The 22,370-nt window shown below is 35.1% G+C and overlaps 2 protein-coding genes across 4 annotated transcripts in view; both read right to left on the bottom strand.

Moving 5' to 3' along the window:
• LOC132359516 (uncharacterized) overlaps positions 1 to 11,887 on the bottom strand; it is a 174,696-nt gene extending 162,809 nt beyond the window's left edge. For both annotated transcript variants that reach the window (XR_009500861.1, XM_059913680.1), the window contains exon 1: positions 11,818 to 11,887. Coding sequence is in view for 1 of the 2 variants with exons in the window: in XM_059913680.1 (XP_059769663.1) it covers positions 11,818 to 11,820 (3 nt within the window). In the remaining variant the exon portion in view is untranslated. The remainder of the gene's footprint in view (positions 1 to 11,817) is intronic.
• Positions 11,888 to 13,383: 1,496 nt separating this feature from the next.
• The window catches only part of DPH6 (diphthamine biosynthesis 6), a 177,587-nt gene continuing 168,600 nt past the window's right edge, over positions 13,384 to 22,370 (bottom strand). The window contains exons 7-9 of one of the 2 annotated variants that reach the window (XM_059913676.1): positions 21,534 to 21,628; positions 14,720 to 14,807; positions 13,384 to 13,539 (exon numbers count right to left, since the gene is read on the bottom strand). In XM_059913676.1, coding sequence (XP_059769659.1) covers positions 13,486 to 13,539; positions 14,720 to 14,807; positions 21,534 to 21,628 — 237 coding nt within the window. In that variant the 3' untranslated portion in view covers positions 13,384 to 13,485. Of the gene's footprint in view, positions 13,540 to 14,715; positions 14,808 to 21,533; positions 21,629 to 22,370 lie in introns of both variants that reach the window. The other variant, XM_059913677.1, reaches the window with a different exon arrangement.

The raw sequence follows: 22,370 nt of genomic DNA, 5'->3' as shown, positions 1-22,370 counted from the left end.
AAGAATTTGTCCATTTCTTTTAGGTTGTCCAATTTGTTGGCATATAGCTGTTCATAATATTCTCTTATATTACTTTGTATTTCTGAGTATCCATTGCTATTTCCCCCCTTTCTGATTTTATTTATCAGAGCCTCCTATCTTTTTTTCTTAGTGAGTCTAGCTAAAGGTTGTCAATTATTTTTATCTTTTCAAAGAACCAGCTCAGTTTCATTGCTCTTTTCTATTGTCTTTTTAGTCTCTATTTCATTTATTTCCACTCTAATCATTATTATTTCCTTCCTTCTACTGAATTTGGGCTTCATTTGTTCTTCTTTTTCTATTTCCTTTAGGTGTAAGATTAGATTGTTTTATTTGAGATTTTTCTTGTTTCTTGAGGCAGGCTTGTATTGCTAGAAACTTCCCTCTTACAACTGTTATTGCTGCATACCATGTAAGCAGCATGTTGTATTTTTATTTTCATTTGTCTTCAGATTTTTAAAAAATTTCTCCTTTGATTTCTTCACTGACCCAATAGTTGTTCAGTAGTATATTGTTTAGTCTTCATATAGTTGTGATTTTTCCAGCTCTCTTTTTGTGGTTGATTTCAGTTTCATATCATTGTGACCAAAAAAGATGCTTGATATGACTTCAGTCTTCTTTAATGTATTGAGACTTGCTTTATGTCGAACATATGGTCTATTCTTGAGAACGTTCCATGTGCACTTAAGAATGTGTATTTTGCTGCATTTGGATACAATGTTCTGTACAAATCTATCAAATCTACCCAGCCTAATGTTTCATTTAAGGTCATTGTTTCCTTGTTGACTTTCTTTCTGGATGATCTATCCATTGATGTATGTGGGGTGTTAATATCCCATACTATTATTGTGATGTCAATTTCTCCCTTTAGATCTGTTAATAGTTGTTTTATATATCTTAGTGTTCTTATGCTTTTGTTGTCTCAAATTACCCCTTTTTATGCTGTGAATTTGTTACCAAATTTAAGTAGCTATAGTTATTTTTACTGCTTGTTTCCCCTTTAACCTTTATGCTATATTAAAGTGTTTAAAAACCTATTCTGATAGAGTTGCAATTTTCTGACTCTATCACTTTACTCAAAGTTTTGTGTACTTTTGCCTTTTTGTTTCTGGTAGAAGAGCTTCTTCCAACATTTCTTGTAAGGCGGATCTAGTGTTGAACTTCCTCAGCTTTTATTTATCTGAGAAAGACTATTTCTCCTTCATATCTGAATTATAACTGCAAGATAGAGTATTCCTGGTGGACCAATTTTTATTTTTCAGTATTTTGAGAATGTCATTCCCTCCTGGCCTGTAGAGTTTCTGCTGACATATGTGCTAACCTTACAGGGGTTCCTTTGTAAGTTACCATCTTTTTTCCCCTGGCTGCCTTTAAAATTCTTTCTCATTGACTTCTGACAATTTTAATATACTGTATCTTAGAGAATGTCTTTTTGTGTTGAGGTAATTAGGTATTTTCTTAGCTTCATGGACTTTTATATCCAGTTCCTTTTCCAGGTTTGGGAATTTCTCAGTTATTAAAAAACAGCAACAACAAAAACTCTCTTCTCCTTCTGGGATGCCTATGACCTTATGGTGCCCTTCCTAGAAGAGTCAGATAGCTTTTGTAGAATTTCCTCACTTTTTTAAAGATCTTAATTGTCTTTCCTCTTCTACTTGTATCATTTCTGTAGTTCTGCCACTGAGCTCACTAATTCTCACTTGCATGGTCTGCTCTACTTCTAATGCTTTCTAATGCATTCTTCATCTTGTTTATTGAGTTTTCCAGCTCCAGACTTTCGTTTTGGTTCTTTTTTAGACTTTCAATCTCTTCAATAAACTATTTCTTCTGTTCATTAATTTTATTCCTAAACTCATGGAACTGCCTTTCTGGGTTTTCTTATAGCTTGTTGAGTTTCTTCATGACAGCTATTTTGAATTCTCTATCAGTTAGCTTGTAATATTCCATGACTTTACTTTTGGTTTCTGGAGAAGTGTCATTTTCTTTTTGTGATACAGTGTTACTGTGATGCTTTATGATGCTTGATGATTTGTTCCTTTTGAAGTAGTGAATACTTTTCTTCTTTAGATAAAGCTTTTTTTTTTTTTTTCCCCAATAATGGATTCAACAGGTTGGATATTAGAGGTCTTTCTTTCCTCAGTAGGCAGTGCTATAGCACAAGTTTTGGTCTCCCTTACTTGGGCTGCCTCTGGTTGTGCTTTAGAGATGTCACTTTCCATCCTCCACTGCCTCCATCATTCAGTGGTGTAGCTTAGTGCCCTTTGTTACTGCTTGTTGTTGGCGCCAGCATCTGTGGCACTGGGGTGGCAGGTGCTACTCCTGTGTTGGGGATCTCCTGAGTCACAGACTCCACTGCTGCAGAGGGAGGGGGTTAGATGGGGGTTGCTGGGGTTGTCAGTGCCTCTGCTGTGTCTGGAGTTGCTGAGTTTGTGGCTGCCACTGTTGAAGGTGGGGAGCAGGAGGGCCTAAGTCGTGAGTGTATCAGCTGGAGAGATGGGGTCACAGGCCCTGAACCACTTTTGCCCAATTACCTGTGGCCATGAGTACTGCTGTGGCCAGGAGGACAGAGTTGTGTGTGCTACTCCTCTGTTGCTACTGGGTTTGCTAGGGCTGCAGGTTCAGCTGTAGTGGCTGAGGACCCAGGATAAGAGGCATTGCCTCTGCTGTTCCCTTGGTTTTGCCTCCCCCATGTGCTGGAGTCCACCCACCTTTAAATGTACAGATGTGTGAAAATTCTGCAGTGTTCTGGTGTGTTAGGCAGAACCACCTTTGCTGACTTGTGGATGTTTTACTGGTTGCAGATTAAAAGGGAGCAACAAAGGGGGTGTCTCACCTGACCACGATGCTAACATCACTCTGTCTTTGTTTTTAATATATGTGTTTACCACTATACATTTCCCTCTTGGTACTGCTTTTGTTGCATTTCATAATTTTTGGTACGTTCTGTTTTCACTCTCATTTGTCGGAAGATATTTTCTAATTTCTCTTGCGTGTGTGTGTGTGTGTGTGTGTGTGTGTTTATGTTTTGACCCATGGGTTGTTCAAGAGTGTATTGTTTAATTTCAACATATTTGTGAATTTTCCAGTTTTGTTATTGATCTCAAGTTTCATACCATTCTGGTTGGAAAAGATATTTGGTATGATTTCAATCTTCTTAAATTTGTTAAGAAGTGTTTTGTGGCCTAACAAGTGATCTATCCTGGAGAATGTTCCTTGTATGTTTGAGAAGAATGTATATTTTGTTGTTGTTGGGTGGAGTTATTTTAATGTCTATTAGGTCCAATTAGTCTACAGTATAGGTCAAGACCTTTAATCTGGTTGATTTCTACATTACTGAAAGTGAGATGCTGAAATCTCTACCATCATTGTGTTACTATTTCTCATTTCAATTCTGTCACTGTTTGCTTCATATATTTGGGTGCTCTGCTGTTAGGTGTATATATATTTATAGTTGTTATAACGTCCTGGTGAGCTGCTGTTTTATCATAAAATGTTCTTGGCTCTTTTGACAGTTTTTGACTTAAAAATCTATTTATCTGATATAAGTATGGCCACTCCTGCTCTCTTTTAGTTACCATTTTCATTGAATACCTTTTTTCATCCTTTCACATTCAGCCTATGTATAACCTTATATTTAAAGTGTATCTCTTATATAGGGCATATTGTTGTTGTTGTTGTTTTCAATACATTCAACCACTCTATGTCATTTGGTTTTCCATGAGAATTGTTCCACATGTAGATGTTAATTTTTGGTGTTTTGTAGATGGTGAGCTCCACATCCTCCTACTCCACCATCTTGATCTCCACCCTCCCCAATGTCATTTGATTTAGAGTTTAATCTATTTATATTTAAGGCAATTAGTGGTAGAGAGGATTCACTATTGTCATCTTGTTAATTGTTTATGTCTTCTAGTCTTCTAGTTATTTTGTCACCCTTTCCTCTTTTGCAGTTGTCCTTTGTGTTTTGTTGATTTTTTTTTTTTTTTGTAGTGACACACTTTGATTCCTTTCTCCATTTCTTTTGTGCATTCTCTATAGGTATTTTCTTTGTGGTTACTATGGGGATTGCATCAAACATCTACAACAATCTATTTTAAACTGATAACAACTTAACATTAATCACATATAAAATTCTACTCCTTTATACTTCCTCTCTCTTACCTTATGTTATTGATGTCACAACTTATATCTCTGTATATTCTGTATCCTCTAACATAGTTTTATAGTTACTTTTCATGATTTTACTTATAATATTCTATGCCAGAATTAGAATTAATTTACACACCACCATTACAATATTATAAAACTCTGTATACGTCTATATATTTACCTTTTATTTGAGAGCTTTACATTTTCAAATGCTTTAGTGTTGCTGTCTAGTGTCTTTTTTTTTTTTTCAACTTGAAGAACTCCCTTTAGCAATACTCATAAAAAAGGCAAATCTAGAACTCTCTCGGTTTTACTTTAACTGGGAGGGTCTTTATTTCTTCTTCCTTTAGACTTTTCTGTATGTTTAAATTTTTCCTTAATAAAATGTTGGAGTAAAATAAAAATAAAGTTAAGAAATTTTCAAACAAAAACTTAGAAAAATTATTACTAGCAGACACACCAAAGCATAATAAAGTATGTTAAGGTTTTAACATAAATGTTATTAACTAGAATTAAAATATTTATTTCTTAAGGATAAAAATTACAGTGAAATGGACAAACCATAAGTGCACTACCAATGAGTTTTGACAAATGCATTACCGTCATCCTGAAAGTACCTTCACTTTAATTTTTGAAGGATATTTTTTGCTGGCTACAGATTCTAGGATGACGGTTATTTTCATTTAGCACTACCAAGAATATGACTCCATTGTTTTGGATTCCCTTTTTTTCTGTTTAAAAGTTAGGTTTCATTCTAATAGTTGCTTCTTTGAATGTAGCCTTTTTAAAAAATGCATTTTGATTATTTTCAATTTTTTTCCTTGATTTTTGTTTCCAGCAGTTTTATTATCACACACCTAAATATGGATCTCTCTTTAGTCCATCTGCGGTTCTTGAATCTGTACCTTAGTGTGTTTAATTAATTTTGGAAAGTTCTGAACCATTATCTTCTCAATTTGTGCACTTTACCCATTATACCATTCCTCTCTGACACTTTAATTACATTTTAGACCTTTCCACTGTTTTTATTTCTCAACCTCTAATGCATATTTTTTATCTTTGTTTCTCTCCATGCTTCATTCTGAATATTTTCTTTTGACTTCTAATTCACTGAATCACTCTTTGGATGTATCTACAGGCTTCTGGCAAGACTCTTAGCCTTTCCCTACCCAAATCCAACCACTCACAGCTCACCACCACTATCTGGTATATGACCAAAAGAACCAGTCTTGCTACCCTAAATCTGGGTTTAAACCTGTCACCAGAGCAGCCTAAGATTCTCAGATCATGTTTATTCCATAAACTCCAATTTTCATTTCTATGGGCAATGAGGCAACTTCCCCCATCCCCTCTATTTTATATATTTGATTTGTTTATCTGTCTCATTCCATAGGATAAAAGCTCCATGAAAGAAATGATTTTTGGTTGTCCAATTCGCTATTGTATCCCCACTGAATGAACAGTGTCAGGCATATAAATGTAAGCACCAAATAAGTATATTAAATGAATAAGTGGTATGCCACATCTCTTTTATGAGAAATCATCAAAGTGAAACTTTATGAAAACACCAATCAGAAACTTTATTTTTTAAAACAACACCAAGAACAAAAAGCTACATGGGAGAACATAACAACTAAGTAAATATTAAAGAAAAAAAGTTAGTCAATTAGAATTTGAAGGAAGAGAAGGAAATCAACTGATTGGTTATTTTTATGATCCTGCCCCAAACTGATTAAATCTACCAAGATTTGGGTTCAAAATCTCTTCTACTGCCCAGTTTGATTCACGGCTTCCTGACACACTGATAAATTGCTGGTACTACTGAAATCTATGCATTAGGGGCAGAAATGCGTTAAGCAGCTCTCTAAACTTGGGTGAATCTGACGCTTGATTTTTTTTTTTTTAATTTTTTAAAATTTATTTATTTATTTATTTATTTATTTATTTATTTATTTATTTATGGCTGTGTTGGGTCTTCGTTTCTGTGCGAGGGCTTTCTCTAGTTGCGGTAAGTGGGGGCCACTCTTCATCGCGGTGCGCGGGCCTCTCACTATCGCGGCCTCTCTTGTTGCGGAGCACAGGCTCCAGACGCGCAGGCTCAGTAATTGTGGCTCACGGGCTTAGCAGCTCCACAGCATGTGGGATCTTCCCAGACCAGGGCTCGAACCCGTGTCCCCTGCATTGGCAGGCAGACTCTCAACCACTGCACCACCAGGGAAGCCCTGACGCTTGATTTATTAATCTGCTTCAGTGATCATTTATGGCAGCATTGGCACAGCGGTACCTAAGGCCAAAATCTACCTGAATCCCAAGTTATATCAATAAGGTTTATAGAATAAGGTTTTAAAACCTGCTAAATGCCTTGCTCCCGCCTACTAGATCAGTTTTCTGCTCTTTAGCTTGATGGCAAAAGATGGGGAAAGGGTGGGATGTGGTAGAAAAGTTGTGCTGAACCAAATGTTGACGAATAAAAGTCATCCTTTATCTTTCTCCTTCTTTCGTCCCTCTGTAAGGAAATATTTTTGAGGTGGTATAGAGACTGTGGCAGCATATCTCCATGGCAGGGATCTTCAAATTTATACATGTGTCTATGAGCTGTGAGAGTAAATTCCCATGCACAACATAATCAAGAGGCCAACCATCCAAATACTTTTAGTCCATTTATTTATTTATTTATTTATTTATTTGCCCCAAGATTCACTGCTTAGACTTTACTATAGGATCAACTAGATTTCAACCCACATCGTGGGTACTGTTTTCACTTAAGTTATATGGAAAGTTTTAAAGGGCTCTAGTGCATCTCTTTCTACAGAGACTACTAAAACGCTGTAGAATAACATTTAAATACTCATTTAGCACTGATGAACTCATTTGCCTCATTTTCTTAATCAAATATTAAATTTAAAAACATATGCTCATTGTAAGAAGTCACAATTACAGATATATAAAGAATTAAGCTTCTCTCTGTTTTTCCCCTTCATGCTCCCTTTCCCCAAAGAAACCAATATTATCAGTCTGGTTATTATGTGCTTACATCTTACTATCCTTAATCAAATATAATTAAATATATAAGCTCCTTGTCTCCACCACTATATTTTAGAAAAACAAGACCATATCCTACACATTACTTTTCACCTTGAATCAACAATATATTATGGCCATAACTTAAGTTCAGATTAGCCAAGCTAGTGAACTGTTATTGTAATCATAATACTGGGAATAATGATTACTCATAATAACTTCAATTTAAAATCAGAATTAGAATTATGCTGTATTCTGTCCATAATTATAGTCAATTCCATGTAGGCCTAACAGTTTTTGAAATAGAGTCGGTGCTCACAGATATTTGTTGGATTGAAGAGAAAAATAAAAGCACAGAGATGATTTAATGTTATAAATTTTTTCAAGATATTTGAAGAGGTTTCTGAAAAAAAGCAAAATAAAATGAAAGACCAAGAATGGTCCATGAAATTATGATGTCTTTAAAAGTTACAACTAGAAGGAGTATGAGCTTTTATAATTATATAAAATATATAATTGTCCGATGGGTTATTTCAACAAAAAACGAAAGTACTAAGTGATAGTAGGGTACGTTAGTAAAACTGGGGCTAAATTTCCGTGAACCTTGTCTCTTTATAAATGCAATGGCTTTGCCAATAATTAATTTGAAATATTATTTCTCATAAAGCTGTTTGAAAAATCTAAAACAACTACATAAGGAAGGAAGAGCTTCTGAATTGTTAAAAGTCTTTATTCTTCTGTTAAAGGTTATGCATTTTAATATGATCTGTTGGCTGATTTATGTAAAGCTTTGTATTTTTCATTTTCTCAAGCCTGTCAGAGTAGTGATGTATGGTTCATTTTAGCATCAAGTTTGCCATAAGCAATAAAGTCAGAGCCCCCAAAAGAAATTTTAATATATTTCCCCAGTTTTAACCTGGAGCTTTTCATTATTCAGTTATTTTGTTTGGGATCCCATGTTTAGTTGATATAATTTTTACACTCACATAAATAAATATTTTAACTTAAAGGTAACATTTAAATAGGTTAATTATTCAATAGAAAAGTTTAAGGGTCATTATATATAAGTGCAAATCTTAGTGATAACTTAAATTTTACACTAACAACCTCTCTAAAGGCTGTATTTTATGTTCCAGTTTGCTTGGAGCATTTTTCTCTAACAGGATAAAAGAAAAATGGTATGCAACATGAAATGGAAGCACGTCCATAAAATTCTATAAGAAGAAAAAATGAAGTATGAAAATAACAATCAGTTAAATTAAAAAATTCTTATTGCAGAACTAGTTGCTGTTGTAGGGGGTATGAAGATGAAAAAAGAAGAGCCCTTAAGAAATTTACAATCTAGTAGAAATAATAAGTCCTTAAACAACTATAACATAAGCTGCTTAAATTAATGGTCACAAGAAAGGAACAAACAAAGTATTAGGGCAGTTCATCTGGTGTGGCTAAGTGTATAAGAGTATTTGAATTCAGTCATACATCATGGACAGGATGTAAACAGTCAAAAAAGACAGACAGAATAAGCAAAGGCAAGGGAGGAGAGAAGCAGAAGGCATGGTAAGGGACTTTTCCAATGGTTCTGTATTACAAGAGCAAAGGTACATGTGGGGCAGTCCTGGGAAAAAGACTGAAAAAGGATGTTATGGCAACATGTCATAGCTAAACATCTTATTTATTGAGAAAACAATGTAGTGCCATTATGGATTTTTGTGCAGAGAAACAAAAACTAGAAAGAAAAATCTAATATGGCAATGAAGTAGAATATGGGGAGAATAAAAGCAAGGAGTCCACTTAAAGAAGTTCTATCTTGTCCAAGAGTCTGGGCAAGATACAACTTTAACTACAGAGATGGGCACGGAGATGGAATAGTGTACAACAGGGGTCTCCAACCCCTGGGCCAAGGACCAGCACCGGTCCGTGGCCTGTTAGGAACTGGGCCACACAGTAGGAGGTGAGTGGTATGTGAGTGAGTTAAGCTTCATCTGCTTCTCCCCATTGCTTCCCATCGCTCCCATTACTGCCTGAACCATCTCCCACACCCCCAACTGTGGAAGAATTGTCTTCCACGAAAATGGCCCCTGGTGCCAAAAAGGTTGGGGGTCGCTGGTGTACAAGACATTAAAACTAACTTATAAAGGATTAGATAACCAATTGAATGTTCATGGTAAAGAAGAGATGATTTGTTTTTTCTGTGCCTGAGTTACTAGGGGGAAAAGAGTTGTGTTAAATAACAAATAACAAGGACAAGGTGCACTTGAAGAGGAAAATGATTTCAAAGTTTGTACATAATGAGCTTGATACTCATTGGCAGTCATGTCCAGCAGCCAGTCAGAAATAAGGATGTAGAGTTAAGGGGAAAAAAAAGATAGCAGTAGAAAGTCCAGAAAGAGAGTGCTTGAGAATTATCTGCATAGAGGTAAAAAGTAAACTTGTGGGAAAAGACACAGTCTTTGTCAGAGAAAATACTGACAAAGAATAAAATGGAGCCATAAAAAGAACTTGAGGCATATATATATATATATATATTTATATATATATGATGAAGGTAAGAAGCAAAGAAGCTATTGAAGAAGACAGAAGAAATCTTGAGAGAGTGGAAGGAAAGTCAGAATAGTACAATGACATGTACACATTATAGGAAAAAATTTCGAGGAGATGGTAGTCAATATTATCAGGGCAAATGATTAACAATTATGAAGACAGAAAAGACCAACATCAAAGTAACTGAGGTCAAGCTAGATTGCAAATGTGTTATAAAGTGAATAGAAACTAAAGGAATTTAGGGAACAGATACGGATTTTCAGAGTGGTATTCAAAGTATACATTTGAGGTCTCACTATTATTTGGAGTAGAGTGTTAATTAATTTGTTAATATGAGTTTAAAATAACAATGTGAATTTGATAAAACACGTGGAAGAATATCTGTCATTTTTGCCCTCTAGCATTTATTCATCTTTCTTTTGTTAATTATACTTTGTTTTCCCTCTATAGAATCCCCTTCTCTACTACCTGGGTGGGCTCAGGAGTAAAGTTGGTGACTTGGCCAATGCTTTACCCAATCCACTGAGATGTAGTAAAATTTCTGGGAAAGGAACTCTTACTTATTTCTTTCCTGATTCACCCTAAGAATGCCATCTCAAAGCCTGATATTAAAAAAAAAAAAAAAAAGTCCTAAAGGAGGCAACATTTAACTGATTAAGTTAGAACAATGAACATTAAAAAGAATGTCTAAGCACATATACATATACATATATACATAAAACTCTGATGAAAGAAATCAAAGAAGAATGAAATAAATAGATATTCCATGATCTTGGGTAGTAGGATTCAATATTGTTAAGATGTCAGTTCTTTCCAACTTGATCTATAGATTCAATGTGGTCCCATTCAAAATCTTAGCAAGTTATTTTGTGGATATCAAAAAACTGACTCTAATGTTTATATGGAAAGGTAAAAGACCTAGAATAGTCAACACAGTATTGAAGGAGAAGAACAAAGTCAGAATCTGACATCATCTGACTTGAAGACATACTATAAAGCTACAGTAATTAAGACTTTGTGGTACTGGCAATACAATAGGCAAACAAATCAATGGAACAGAATAGAGAGCTCAAAAATAGGTCCACACAAATACAGTCAACTGATCTTTGACAAAGGAGCAAGGCAATATAATGGAGAAAATATAGTCTTTTCAACAAATGGTGCTAGAACCATTAGATATCCACACATAAAACAATGAATGCAGACGCAAACCTTATACCCCTTCACAAAAATTAAGTCAAAATGGATAACAGACCCAATTGTAAAATGCAAAGCCATAAAAATCCTAGAAGATAAAATAGGAGAAAACCTAGATGACCTTGGGTTTGGTGATGACTTTTAGATACAACACCAAAGGCATGATCCAGGAAAAAAATAATTAATAAGCTGGGCTTCATTAAAATTAAAAACTTCTGCTCTGTGAAAGACACTGGCAAAAGAATGAGGAGACAAGCCATAGACTCGGAGAAAATATTTGCAAAAGACATAGCTGATAAAGAACTATTTCCAAAATATATAGAAAACTGTTAAAACTCAATAATAAAAAACAGAGAGTTCGAACAAAAAATTGGCAAAAGATCTAAACAGACATCTCACCAAATATGATATAGAGATAGCAAATAAATACATGAAAAGATGTTCCATGTCACACATCATGAGGGAAATGCAAATTAAAACAGCAATGAGGGGACTTCCCTGGTGGTCCAGTGGTTAAGACTCCACACTCCCAACACAGGGGGCCGAGTCTGATCCCTGGTCAGGGAACTAGATCCCACATGCCGCAACTAAGAGCTCACATGCCACAACTCAAGATCCTGCGCACCGCCAACTAAAAGATCCCGCAGGTGGCAACAAAGATCCTGAGTGCCAAATAAATAAATAAATATTAAAAAAAATAAAATAAAACAGCAATGAGATACCATTACACACCTATTAGAATGATGAAAGTCTGAAACACTGACAACACCAAAAGCTGGCAAGGATGTGGAGCAATAGGAACTCTCATTCACTGCTGGTGGGAATGCAAAATAGTACAGCCACTTTGGAAGACAGTTTGGTGGTTTCTTGTAAAATTAAATATACTCTTACCATATAATCCAGCAATCACGCTCCTTGGTATTTACCCAATAGAGTTGAAAACTTATGTCCACACAAAAACTTGCACATGGATGTTTTACAAAAGCTTTATTCACAATTGCCAGAACTTCAAGCAACCAAGATGTCCTTCAGTAGGTGAAAGGATAAATATATTATGGTATGTCCAGACAATGGAATATTATTAAGCATTTAAAAACTTACGAAAAGACATGCAGGAACCTTAAATGCATATAACTAAGTCAAAGAAGCCAATCTAAAAATGGCACATACCATATTATTCTAACTATATGACGTTCTGGAAAAGGCAAAACTATGGAGATAATAAAAAGATCAGTGGTTGCGCCAGGGGTTGGAGGTAGTAAGTGATGAAAGGTGGAGCATGGAGGATTTTTAGGGCAGTGAAAATATTCTGTATGATACCATAATGATGGATACATGTCATCTATAGAATGTACAACGCCAAGAGTGAACTGTAATGTAAACTATGAACTTTGAGTGATTACGATGTGCACTGTAGGTTCATTACTTGTAACAAATGTACCCCTCTGGGGAGGAATGTTGATAATGAGGAAGACTATGCATATGTGGGGGTAGGGGGTAAATGGGAAATTTCTGTACTTGCCCTCCAATTTTTCTGTGAACCTAAAAATGCTCTAAAAAATTGTCTTAATTAAAGAAAAAAAAGAAAAAAAAAAAGAAATGAGCTGTTAAGCCATGAAAAGACACAATGGAATCCAAATGCATATTAGTAAGTGAAAGAAGCCAATCTGAAATGGCAACATACTAAATGATTCCAACTACATGATATTGTGGAAAAGGCAAAACTACGGCAAGAGTAAACACATCAGAGGTTACCAGGGGTTAGAGGAAAAGGAAGGATGAATAGGCAGAGCTATTCTGTATTATACTATAATGGTGGATGCAAGTCATTATGCATCTGTCCAAACCCATAGAACGTACAACACCAAGAGTGACTCATCATGTAACTATGGTCTTTGGGTAATAATGATGTGTCTGTGTAAATTCCTTGACTGTAACAAATGTACTGTTGTGGTGTGGGATGTTGACAGCTGGCAGGGCTGTGCATGTGTGGGAACTCTCTGTACCTTCCACTCAATTTTGCTGCAAACTCTAAAAGTAGTCTGAAGTCAGCATAGGTAATACCGAAAAACTGCATTTTTTAATCAGTTATAAAACAACCCGTAAGAGTTAATGGTATTCTTCTTGATTGTCCAATAATGTTGAAACAATGAATATATTCAAAACAAAAATGGTGACGCCCAGTAGAATAAACTTGATTAGCTAAATACAGTGATTGCCTTTTCATCCTCATTTTCAAATGCCTTTGCATTAGGATACTATAGGCAGAGATGAAAGCAGGAACAAGAAAGAGGAAAATAAACCAGTGTGATGAAAGCGAAGAAATGTTACAGAAATGAGGATTTCAGATGAAGTAAAAGGGGAAAAAAGAAGGTACCGATCACAGAGATCATGGATTGGATGTGTTAACCAATTAATCAATGGTTCTATCAACTTCTGATAAAGATAAATATTTCTAAGAATAAAAAAATGTAATGAAAAAAGTGGGACATTATAATTGAGAAAATGCTATGTGATTTTTAAAATATAAAAATACCAGCTTAGTAACAAAAATGCTTTTCAAGAGTTATGTATATAATTAGATGTTCTGCAGTTGTCAGGTACTGGGGACACCTAAGGAAAAAAAAGGAAATGCACCATATTTATTCAGTGTCAGTGAGTACTGCACCTTAAAGAAGTAACATTCTTTTCTGCAAGAGGGCAAATGGACAGAGAAGACCAAAGCAATACCAAAATAGTGTAAATACTGAGCTATTTAGGTAGAGGTGAACATATAATGGCTAATGTATTTAAACCAGAATTTGGTGGTTTTGATTTTTTTTTGTGTGCCCATGGCAGCAAAAGCAGCAGAGACCTAGAAGTAAGAGGCTCCTTTCAGTGGGTCTGAAAGATGTCTGGATAGTTTAGCTTCATTCTCTTGAGGTTTACCAGTTTTTTGGTAAAAGGTCACCAATAGTCATCTTTCAGCCCAATTCAATCACCTCTTTTCAACCCTGTCTTTTCTAGTTTTTCTAGAGAAATGGCACCAAATATTATTCTCTACTTTTGGAAACTCTTGCTGATTGAGAGATTACTGGGGTTCCCATTTTTCTCCTTCCTTTGCCAATCATTGATTCTCTTGGTTCTTCAGATCCTATATCATATGTATGACTGTGGGTGTGCCTCAAGACTTGATGACAGAACACGAAAGATGCAGATTTCTTCCAATCATTTATGCCTCAAGGAGCAGAGCTTTCAATCACAGGGTCTAATCTAGACCTTAACTATTCCACAAAACATTTAAAAATTGACTTCTGCTGTATTTTGACAGTCAATGTATTTAAAATAAAACTATCACACTTTTTGCTTCATTTTCCATCTTTCATTTGTACGTCTGTTCCCCTGTATATTTTTGGAAAAGCTTTAATTTCTCCCTTTCCTCTCCTCTTAAACTTTGTATAATGAAGATCCAATTTATCCTCAAACCTTTCCCCTAAGGCTGATGCTCAATAACCTAATTCTTAATTTTCTAGCTGATTTAATATTTGGTTATACACCGTCCTGTCTTCTCCTTGATTAATGTATATATGATTCCCTTTTCAAATGAACTGCAAACTCTTCAGAAATGTAATATCTTTTATATAATATAGAGCTCTTAAAACTATAAACATCTGCAGAATTCTTAGTTACTGAGGATTTGAAAAAAATCACTTTTTTTTACCCTTTCATTTGTTGTTATAGAATTACATCTATAGAGACAACGCATATATCTCAATTTTCTCTTTAAATCACTGTGAATCTTAGACTTACTTGCCTTGTCCTCCAAGTGCAATTCTAAAAAGCGTAGGTAAGCCACAGGTGCAAATGCATCAGCTGAATGTGTGACTACTTCTGATGAATCCCTGAAATAAAAAAATTTTATAATACATTTATCTACTATGCAAAATCTGTTTTGTGGCAAGTTACTCTTACTAGTGACTAGAAAAGACCAAAAATCCTCATTTATTTCCACTAGTATACTATTGTATACATATTTACTACATAATTTGTGATTAACATCTACTTTTAATAATCCAATATTTAATTGGGGAAAAGATTGAGAATACTAAACTTTCAAAACTAAGTAAAGACCTTTTCATCTTTATGAGGACACACAGTTCAACTTTCAGGTTCACTCAAAGCTCTCGGAACAGTTTTACAACTTGAAACTTCTATTCAATTTCATTTTCACAAATTTGGTTGGTATGGGCTACCATTAAACAGTAGTGCTTTATCTTCATTATTCTTTTCATTTTCAAGAGGTAATTCATCCAGTGTTTCACACAAAATCTCAATTATCCTTCACAAAGGCAGTACTGGTGATGGTTTTAAGCTCTAGATGAACTCTTCACACTGCAATATCATTGTTATTAAAATTGATTGTCTGACATAGTAATTACCACATTCAGGTAAAACAGTATGAACTGCTTGCTGGCACCATATGGATACATGTAAATTAACTCAACTTTTATCAAAGATACCCTGTAAAGCACATATGAATAACTAAGATTATGTGTGAAGTTCTAATAACTAATTATCTTTTATTGTTGTTTATTAAGAAAGCAATAGTGTTTTTGCATTTTAACTCAAATTCTAAAGGCAGAAATTTCTCATATCTCTTTAGTGCCTTAGGAACTAGTTCCAATGTTTATATTAGTACACTGTTAGCACTTTAACCATTGTTGTTCAGCAAAATAAATTCTTACTTTGATTCTTTTCCACTAATGTAAAATATTTTTGAATTAACTTTTGTAATGCAAAGTTATTTAGTGACAATAGAAGAAATCTCAAAAGACTAGGATCCGACATATTAAATTTTCATGAGCAAAATCTGTTTACTTTTCACTTGGAAGATCAGAGATAGAGAAAAAACAGTTTGATGGTAAAAAAAAAAAAAATCAACTACCATTCATGAACCGTTAGTATCAAATACGTATCTTGTTAGTGCTTTAAAAAATTACATTAAAACAGGCTTCTATGACTTTAAAAGAAAAATATTATAATAGAAATAAAATCATTAGAGTCGGGATCATGAAAGAAAGTAATAACCTGCCTTCACAGACTACCTAACCGAAAGATGCTTCAATGTATAATGAGCAAGAGGAGAAAGAGAAAGAAAAGAGGAGACCCTCTTGCTTTCTACCACCTGTCTCTCTGCCTTGTTAACTCTAGTCTAGTTGTCTTGTCTATTTACTCCAGAGTTGTCTGTTCTGGTCCTATCTTGGCTCCGCAATAGATTCAAATTCTAGTTCTTGTGTATGACCTCATTCTTACATTAAATTTCAATCTCTATGTTCCCAATCCCAGCTTTGGAAACTGACCCTGAGCCTGAATTATGCCTGATGTAGGCAGCTTGGTCTTGATATCCTTGACAATGGGTACACCAAAACCATGATTAACCTGAACCAGTGATGTGTCAGTGGAAAGGGTTTCGGGCCCTCCTTTCTCTTGACAGTTATTCCCACTAGAAACAGAAGATTGACAGCAAATAGCTCACTTAATTGATACAATTATTGCATTCTGAATCAAGATTGTTATCCAGAGAAAATATATAACATTCTGAACACTAAATGAAGAGGAATATGGTTTTTATGGATTCTATTAAATCCATAATCTCTAATTGACTAATGTCATTTCACTCAGTTATACAAAGCTAGAACCAACTGGGAGACAGATAGTAGATTCAAATCAATGGCTTTTAGCTTCAAACAGAATAATGCCACTACTGCTCTTCTTTTCTTTCATAAACTATCACCTGAAACTCAACTTTCAAGGGTCTCTGGTTTCTGTCTGCTTCATGGATTTCTCTGAAACCTAGAGCAGAATCTGCTGGAATACCCTCAGAGAGACCCAGAAAATTAAGAACAACTCTACCACAGCAAAAATGCTTTCCAGTTGGCTACCCTCGTCCTCTTTCCCTATTAATACAAGTAATCAGTGCAGCCCCTTCCTCTTACACAACTGAGGTTTCTCGGTAGGCAAGAGCTAGATCCCATGCTCCCTTTCACTGCTGCGTTAGGCTTATCCCTAGTTATGACTTCAAAAGGGCAGCTAGCTGAGTCAGGTCTGAGTCTCTCTTCCCTGACTACAGGCTCTCTCTCAAGTTAAGAGATCAGGCCCTAACCCTCTCACTTCAAAACCCTGATATTTTCTCTTGAGGCTCAGCCATGGTCTTGGTTCCTACTTCCCCTCTGAAAAGACAACTGCACGCAGATACTCCCCGTGGGCTCACACTTATCCTCACAAGACATTTCCAACGTCATTTCTGTGAAGGCTTGCCTGACATCTTCAGACAGTGCTAGTTTTCTGCTTTATGTGCTTTGGTAATGCATTTACAGACCTTTCATAACACATCCACTGTATTATAATTATGTGTCTGTGTGCTTGTCGCCCTTCTTAGAGAGGGACCAGGTTTTGTTCATCTTTGTCTGCCTGTCTCCCCACACTCCACCTCTGGCTCAGTGCAGAATACACTGCCTTATTTTCAATCATTTGTTGAATAAACAAATAACTGTATAGTTTAACTTTGTTAAGTATCTTTACATTTACACAGTAACTATTGACACTATCAAAAACCCACACTGATTTTTCAATTACCTATCTTCACACAAATATGTACATTTTCATACATGCATACTGCATATATATGGGTACATGAACATAAGCATATATGTATACCAATAACAATATATAGTTATCTCTAGCATAATAAAAATAATTATATAAATTTAAATACAAGGAAAATGGTTCATAAATTCTAATAAATTCCTAAGTGATACAGAATAGAAATGAGAAGGCAGATAAGGAAAGTACTTGATTCATCCTCACGGCTAAATGCCATATTATGATGCTCTGGGCTGAGTTCTGTCTTGAATAGGTAGAAACTAGGAGTAAGTGGGGAAGATGAGTGCATCGTGTTTTAATCATAGAATTTAGTTCTTCTTTTCATCCCTCCTTCCTTCCCATTGTTTCTTCTATCCATCCATCCATCCCATACACAGCAACTCTGTAGCAGTAGTATATTAATATTGACAATTCAAATGGAAATATGGGGTTGTATCAAAGATTGACATTAAAATTGTGTTCATTAACAGTGAGAAGAAAGTTATCACCTTCATTAATACATTGGGATTTTAGTTCCTACTTTTTTTTTTTTCAAAATACTGGCTATATTCCCCGTGTTTTAGTTCTTACTTTTGATATGCATACACATATATTTCAAAGTAAGAAATAATAAGAAAGTAGTTTTTTTTTTTTTAATTTATTTATTTTAGGCTGCGTTGGGTCTTCATTGCTGCACGCGGGCTTCTCTCTAGTTGCGGCGAGCGGAGGGCCACTCTTTGTTGTGGTGCGCGAGCTTCTCACTGCGGTGACTTCTCTTGTTGCAGAGCATAGGCTCTAGGTGCGCAGGCTCAGTAGTCGTGGCTCACGGGCTCTAGAGCACAGGCTCAGCAGTTGTGGCTCACGGGCTTAGTTGCTCCGCGGCATGTGGGATCTTCCTAGACCAGGGCTCGAACCCGTGTACCATGCATTGGCAGGTGGATTCTTAACCACTGCGCCACCAGGGATGCCGAGAAAGTAGGTTTTTTATTTGAGGACCTACAATTGTCCTCTTTTCTTAAAGACTAGGCTGTAATTCCTTTCGTCAAGGCTCCTCAGGAAAAAACCCTCATTTTCTGATCTAAAAATTTGTATCTAGAGGTGAGTAGTCACATCCTAATTGATGTGAAAAGTAAATTGTAAAATGTTCTAGTCAAAAATTTAAAAAATTACTTCCACACAAAGACTGTTATACCAGTGTTTCCCACAAGATTTTTAAAATGTTAGTTGGAATTCGGGGCAAAATGTATCTTATAATAAACTTCTAGAACCACCCTAATTTGTCTAAATTATTTCATTATACAAGAGATTCTATCTGTGTTTTTGAAAAAAAACAAAAAACACACACCCTAATTATAATCAAATCATTTTGCATGCAAAAGTTTATTTTTTCTCCTCATAGAGGTAGTCTCCTTTTTTAACATAAAATTTTGAATTAGACATTTAAAAGGGGATTCCTAATAATCAACTAGTTGTATGCTAATTGTGGAAGATCACTACTATGTCAAATATAACAGGAGAAATTATTAAGTTTGTCCCCCCAAATACATTCTAACTGACAGGATCCAGTATGATTAATAGTCAATTGTTAACAAGTAGTTACCAGGTCTAAACTTATCTTTTAATTGTGTCACATGGAAAACTATCTCTAAATAAAATAACTTTAATTTATATACAGTTTTAGAATGTGCAATGCATATTCATTCACATCATCACATTTAGTGCTTATCAGATAGGTATGATAAGGACATTTTCTATTTTAAAGAGAAGGAAAGATTTTGCATAGAGCAGGTGACATTCTTTTTCCATTCAACTACTACAACCTCTAGTTATAACCTAAGAAAGGAACACATAAAAGTGAAATAGGATATTTAAAACTAAACAATAAATGAAAAATTAATTCCACGATATTTAACATTTATCAGTGCCTACTACTGTGTGTTCTGAGAGTTCAGATATGAGGACAAGCACTGGAAGCAGTAACAACCAAAGCCTTTAAAAATGGAAGGATTTAGCAAAGTGGGGATAAATGGGAAGGCAATCTAGCGAAAAGAAGTCAAATAAGAAAGTTACGAAGCTGAGGTGAGGCAGAGCCTATGAAGAAAAAAATCAAAGAACATGCTTAAGCATCAGAATCAGATTAGTGATTAGCTGATAACTGAGTAAGAAAGAAATGTCAGTTCTCCCCCTTCTGTTCTCAAGGTACACACTCGTATGTCAGCACTTACAGTATTGCTGATTTGCCTCTCCATCCTTACAGAAGAACTTTTACAGAGCAGGGTGGCAGCTTGCAGAGTTCCACCCACATAATTATCCTCAACAAATGATTATCCAGTTCAATTGAACAGCTCATTTTGGCACTAGAGGGTTCTAAAACACCTTCCCTGACATCCTTCTCTTCAATAGCATGATTAACTCCCATCATGTCATTGTCTCAGTCAGGTTGAGGTTTCTCTGTCTACACAATGATGAGGTGAAAGATTCACTTTTCAGGTCTAAAGTACTATGATAAATAAACCTTCTGGTTATGTAGTGTAAAGCAGTACATTTCTTATAATTCTATGTTGTCCATGAAGACTTCTGGGTGCTCCAGGACCTCAAGTTGTCTAATAAACAGGAAGAGTATTATTCTTTGGCCTTCTTTCTCTTATTGTGCTTTTTATTTTTTTCTAATTTGGTTAGTCTAATAAGTATATTGCAAGTTTCCTATGATACTATAATTTCACCCTAGCATGGAAATGTTTTTCTTGAAAAACCAAACAGTATTATTTCATAGAAGTAATACCTAAGGCACAGTTCATTCAATGAATTGTTTTGTGATCATTGAAGCCAGAAGAAATACCTCCCGTTTATGAACTTATTCTTCTGACTCTTATCCTCTACCATTTTGTGTCACAATTTTATGCAGATGTGTCTTCCTTCCACCCTTCTGGAGACAGGAACTATGTTTCAACATCAGTGGTGCCCAGTAGAATGCTTTAGACATAATAGGTACTTGATATATATTTGCCAAATATATTATTATTATGTTTGATGATTATTAATGGAAGAGAAGTTAGAAGAAATGAGAGAAGCAAGAGTGGGTGAATATTGCATAGGGTAATGAAAAGGTCATGGCTATGTTTCCCAAGATAAATGTAATTTTTAGAAAATTCACCTGGAGTTGTCTTAACTTCTTAGAACATTCTTTCCCTCATTATTAATATGTACAAAGAAGTCACCTTTCAGTGTTGAAAATATTAAAGCTGTCCATTCGATACAAGATTCTAGTCTTTCATCAAGTGAGGTTTCTGAAATCAAGCATAATTCTGACAATCTTTTCAAGAAGCTGAAGAGCTTAGGAAAAGCAAATAAAGTGCTCTCTTAGCATATGAGAAGAGTGATATAAATTAGAGTATGGATAATAATGTTAACAAACTGAAGAAAGTTCCTATTTTTTGCTACACAAATTTTAACAATTTATGGCAAAGAAATCACACTATTCACCATAAAACAGAATTCATTTAAAAACAAAGTTCATATGTAAAAATAACCCCAAATAATTGAAGAGAAATGTTTAGTATTACCATTCTAAGTTATTAAAGCCAAGAAAAAGGAAAAAGAGAACAGAGTTAATGGAACCCACAGGCTACTGATGTGGCAGTTTATCAAGTGTAGCTGTAATGAAAGATAAATAATACAGGCAATTCACACTTCATGAAAGGATAAAAGTGTCAGTGTGTAGGTACCAGTTTTACTGCAGGCCATAATCAGCAAGTAAATGAAAGTGCAATGTCTAAAAAGTTTATAGGCTTCTATGAAGGCCTCCTCTTGTCATGTATTGATTTAGGTATTCAGACGACTTCACTGGTATTAAACAAATTGAGTGTTTGTGAACTTGGAGGACATGTTCTATTTCTCTTAACAAAAGTTGCCTCCAGCTTAATGTTACGTTGCTTCCATCACTTAAATTTGAGGAAGGGGAAGAAAATGCTGAAATGATATCTTACACAATTATTTTCTTCTTAAATAGAGGGCAATCCAAAGTGAACGTTTCATACTCTCCACCTTCTCCACAAACATGGACTCCGTACTTCTTAGAAAGCTGAAAATAGGGAAAAAAAAGAAAAAGAAAAAGAAAGAAACAGGAATCTTAAAATTAGTTAGCAAAAATGCTCACTTAACTTATTTTGTCCTAAAAAATATCCATGCCAGAAACTTTAATTCCAAAATAGATTGTGAGCTACAGGAAAATAACTGTATACGTCTGCTTAAAATATGGGTTTAAAACCATATGAAAAATGTTATCATAAAGCATAGCATTTTTAATAATCACCAAACCCTTATAAAAAGATGTAAGGGACCAACATTTTTGTGTAGAATGAGAAAGCTTAAAGATTACTATAAAGTTTAGGAATGCCACTAGCTTTAGCTTCAAAGGGAGGCTAAGGAGGAAAGATACTAAGTAATTACGTAGTAAATGAGAATATATGCAGCCAAACTGTGCTTTTCCCTGCCCTTTGACCTATATGTAGAAGGGGAAAAAATGTTGTGTTTAGAGCATTTCTCAGAGACACAGAGAATGTAATCTAAGGCCTTTCCTTGGGCCTGGGCACACAAAGAAGTCATAAACATGGTTATTATGCTTAAGGTTATTATTAATAGTAAAGTTCCAAGTTCCAACGCTGCAGACAAGCCCTAGGAAAGTATAACTCCCAGAAAGGTTGGGATAGCTTATAATGTTGTCTGATTAAACCTGAAATTAAAACAAAAAAATAAGCAAAGAAACAAAAAAATTCCCCGTGCTTTGCACTGAATATAAGCTGTGTTATTTAAATGATCCTGAT

This window comes from Balaenoptera ricei, chromosome 2 (assembly GCF_028023285.1).
Source record: "Balaenoptera ricei isolate mBalRic1 chromosome 2, mBalRic1.hap2, whole genome shotgun sequence".
Classification (NCBI taxonomy): Eukaryota; Metazoa; Chordata; class Mammalia; order Artiodactyla; family Balaenopteridae; genus Balaenoptera; species Balaenoptera ricei.
The sequence above is the reverse complement of the archived record's forward strand: the minus strand, read 5'-3'. Positions and strand labels throughout refer to the sequence as shown.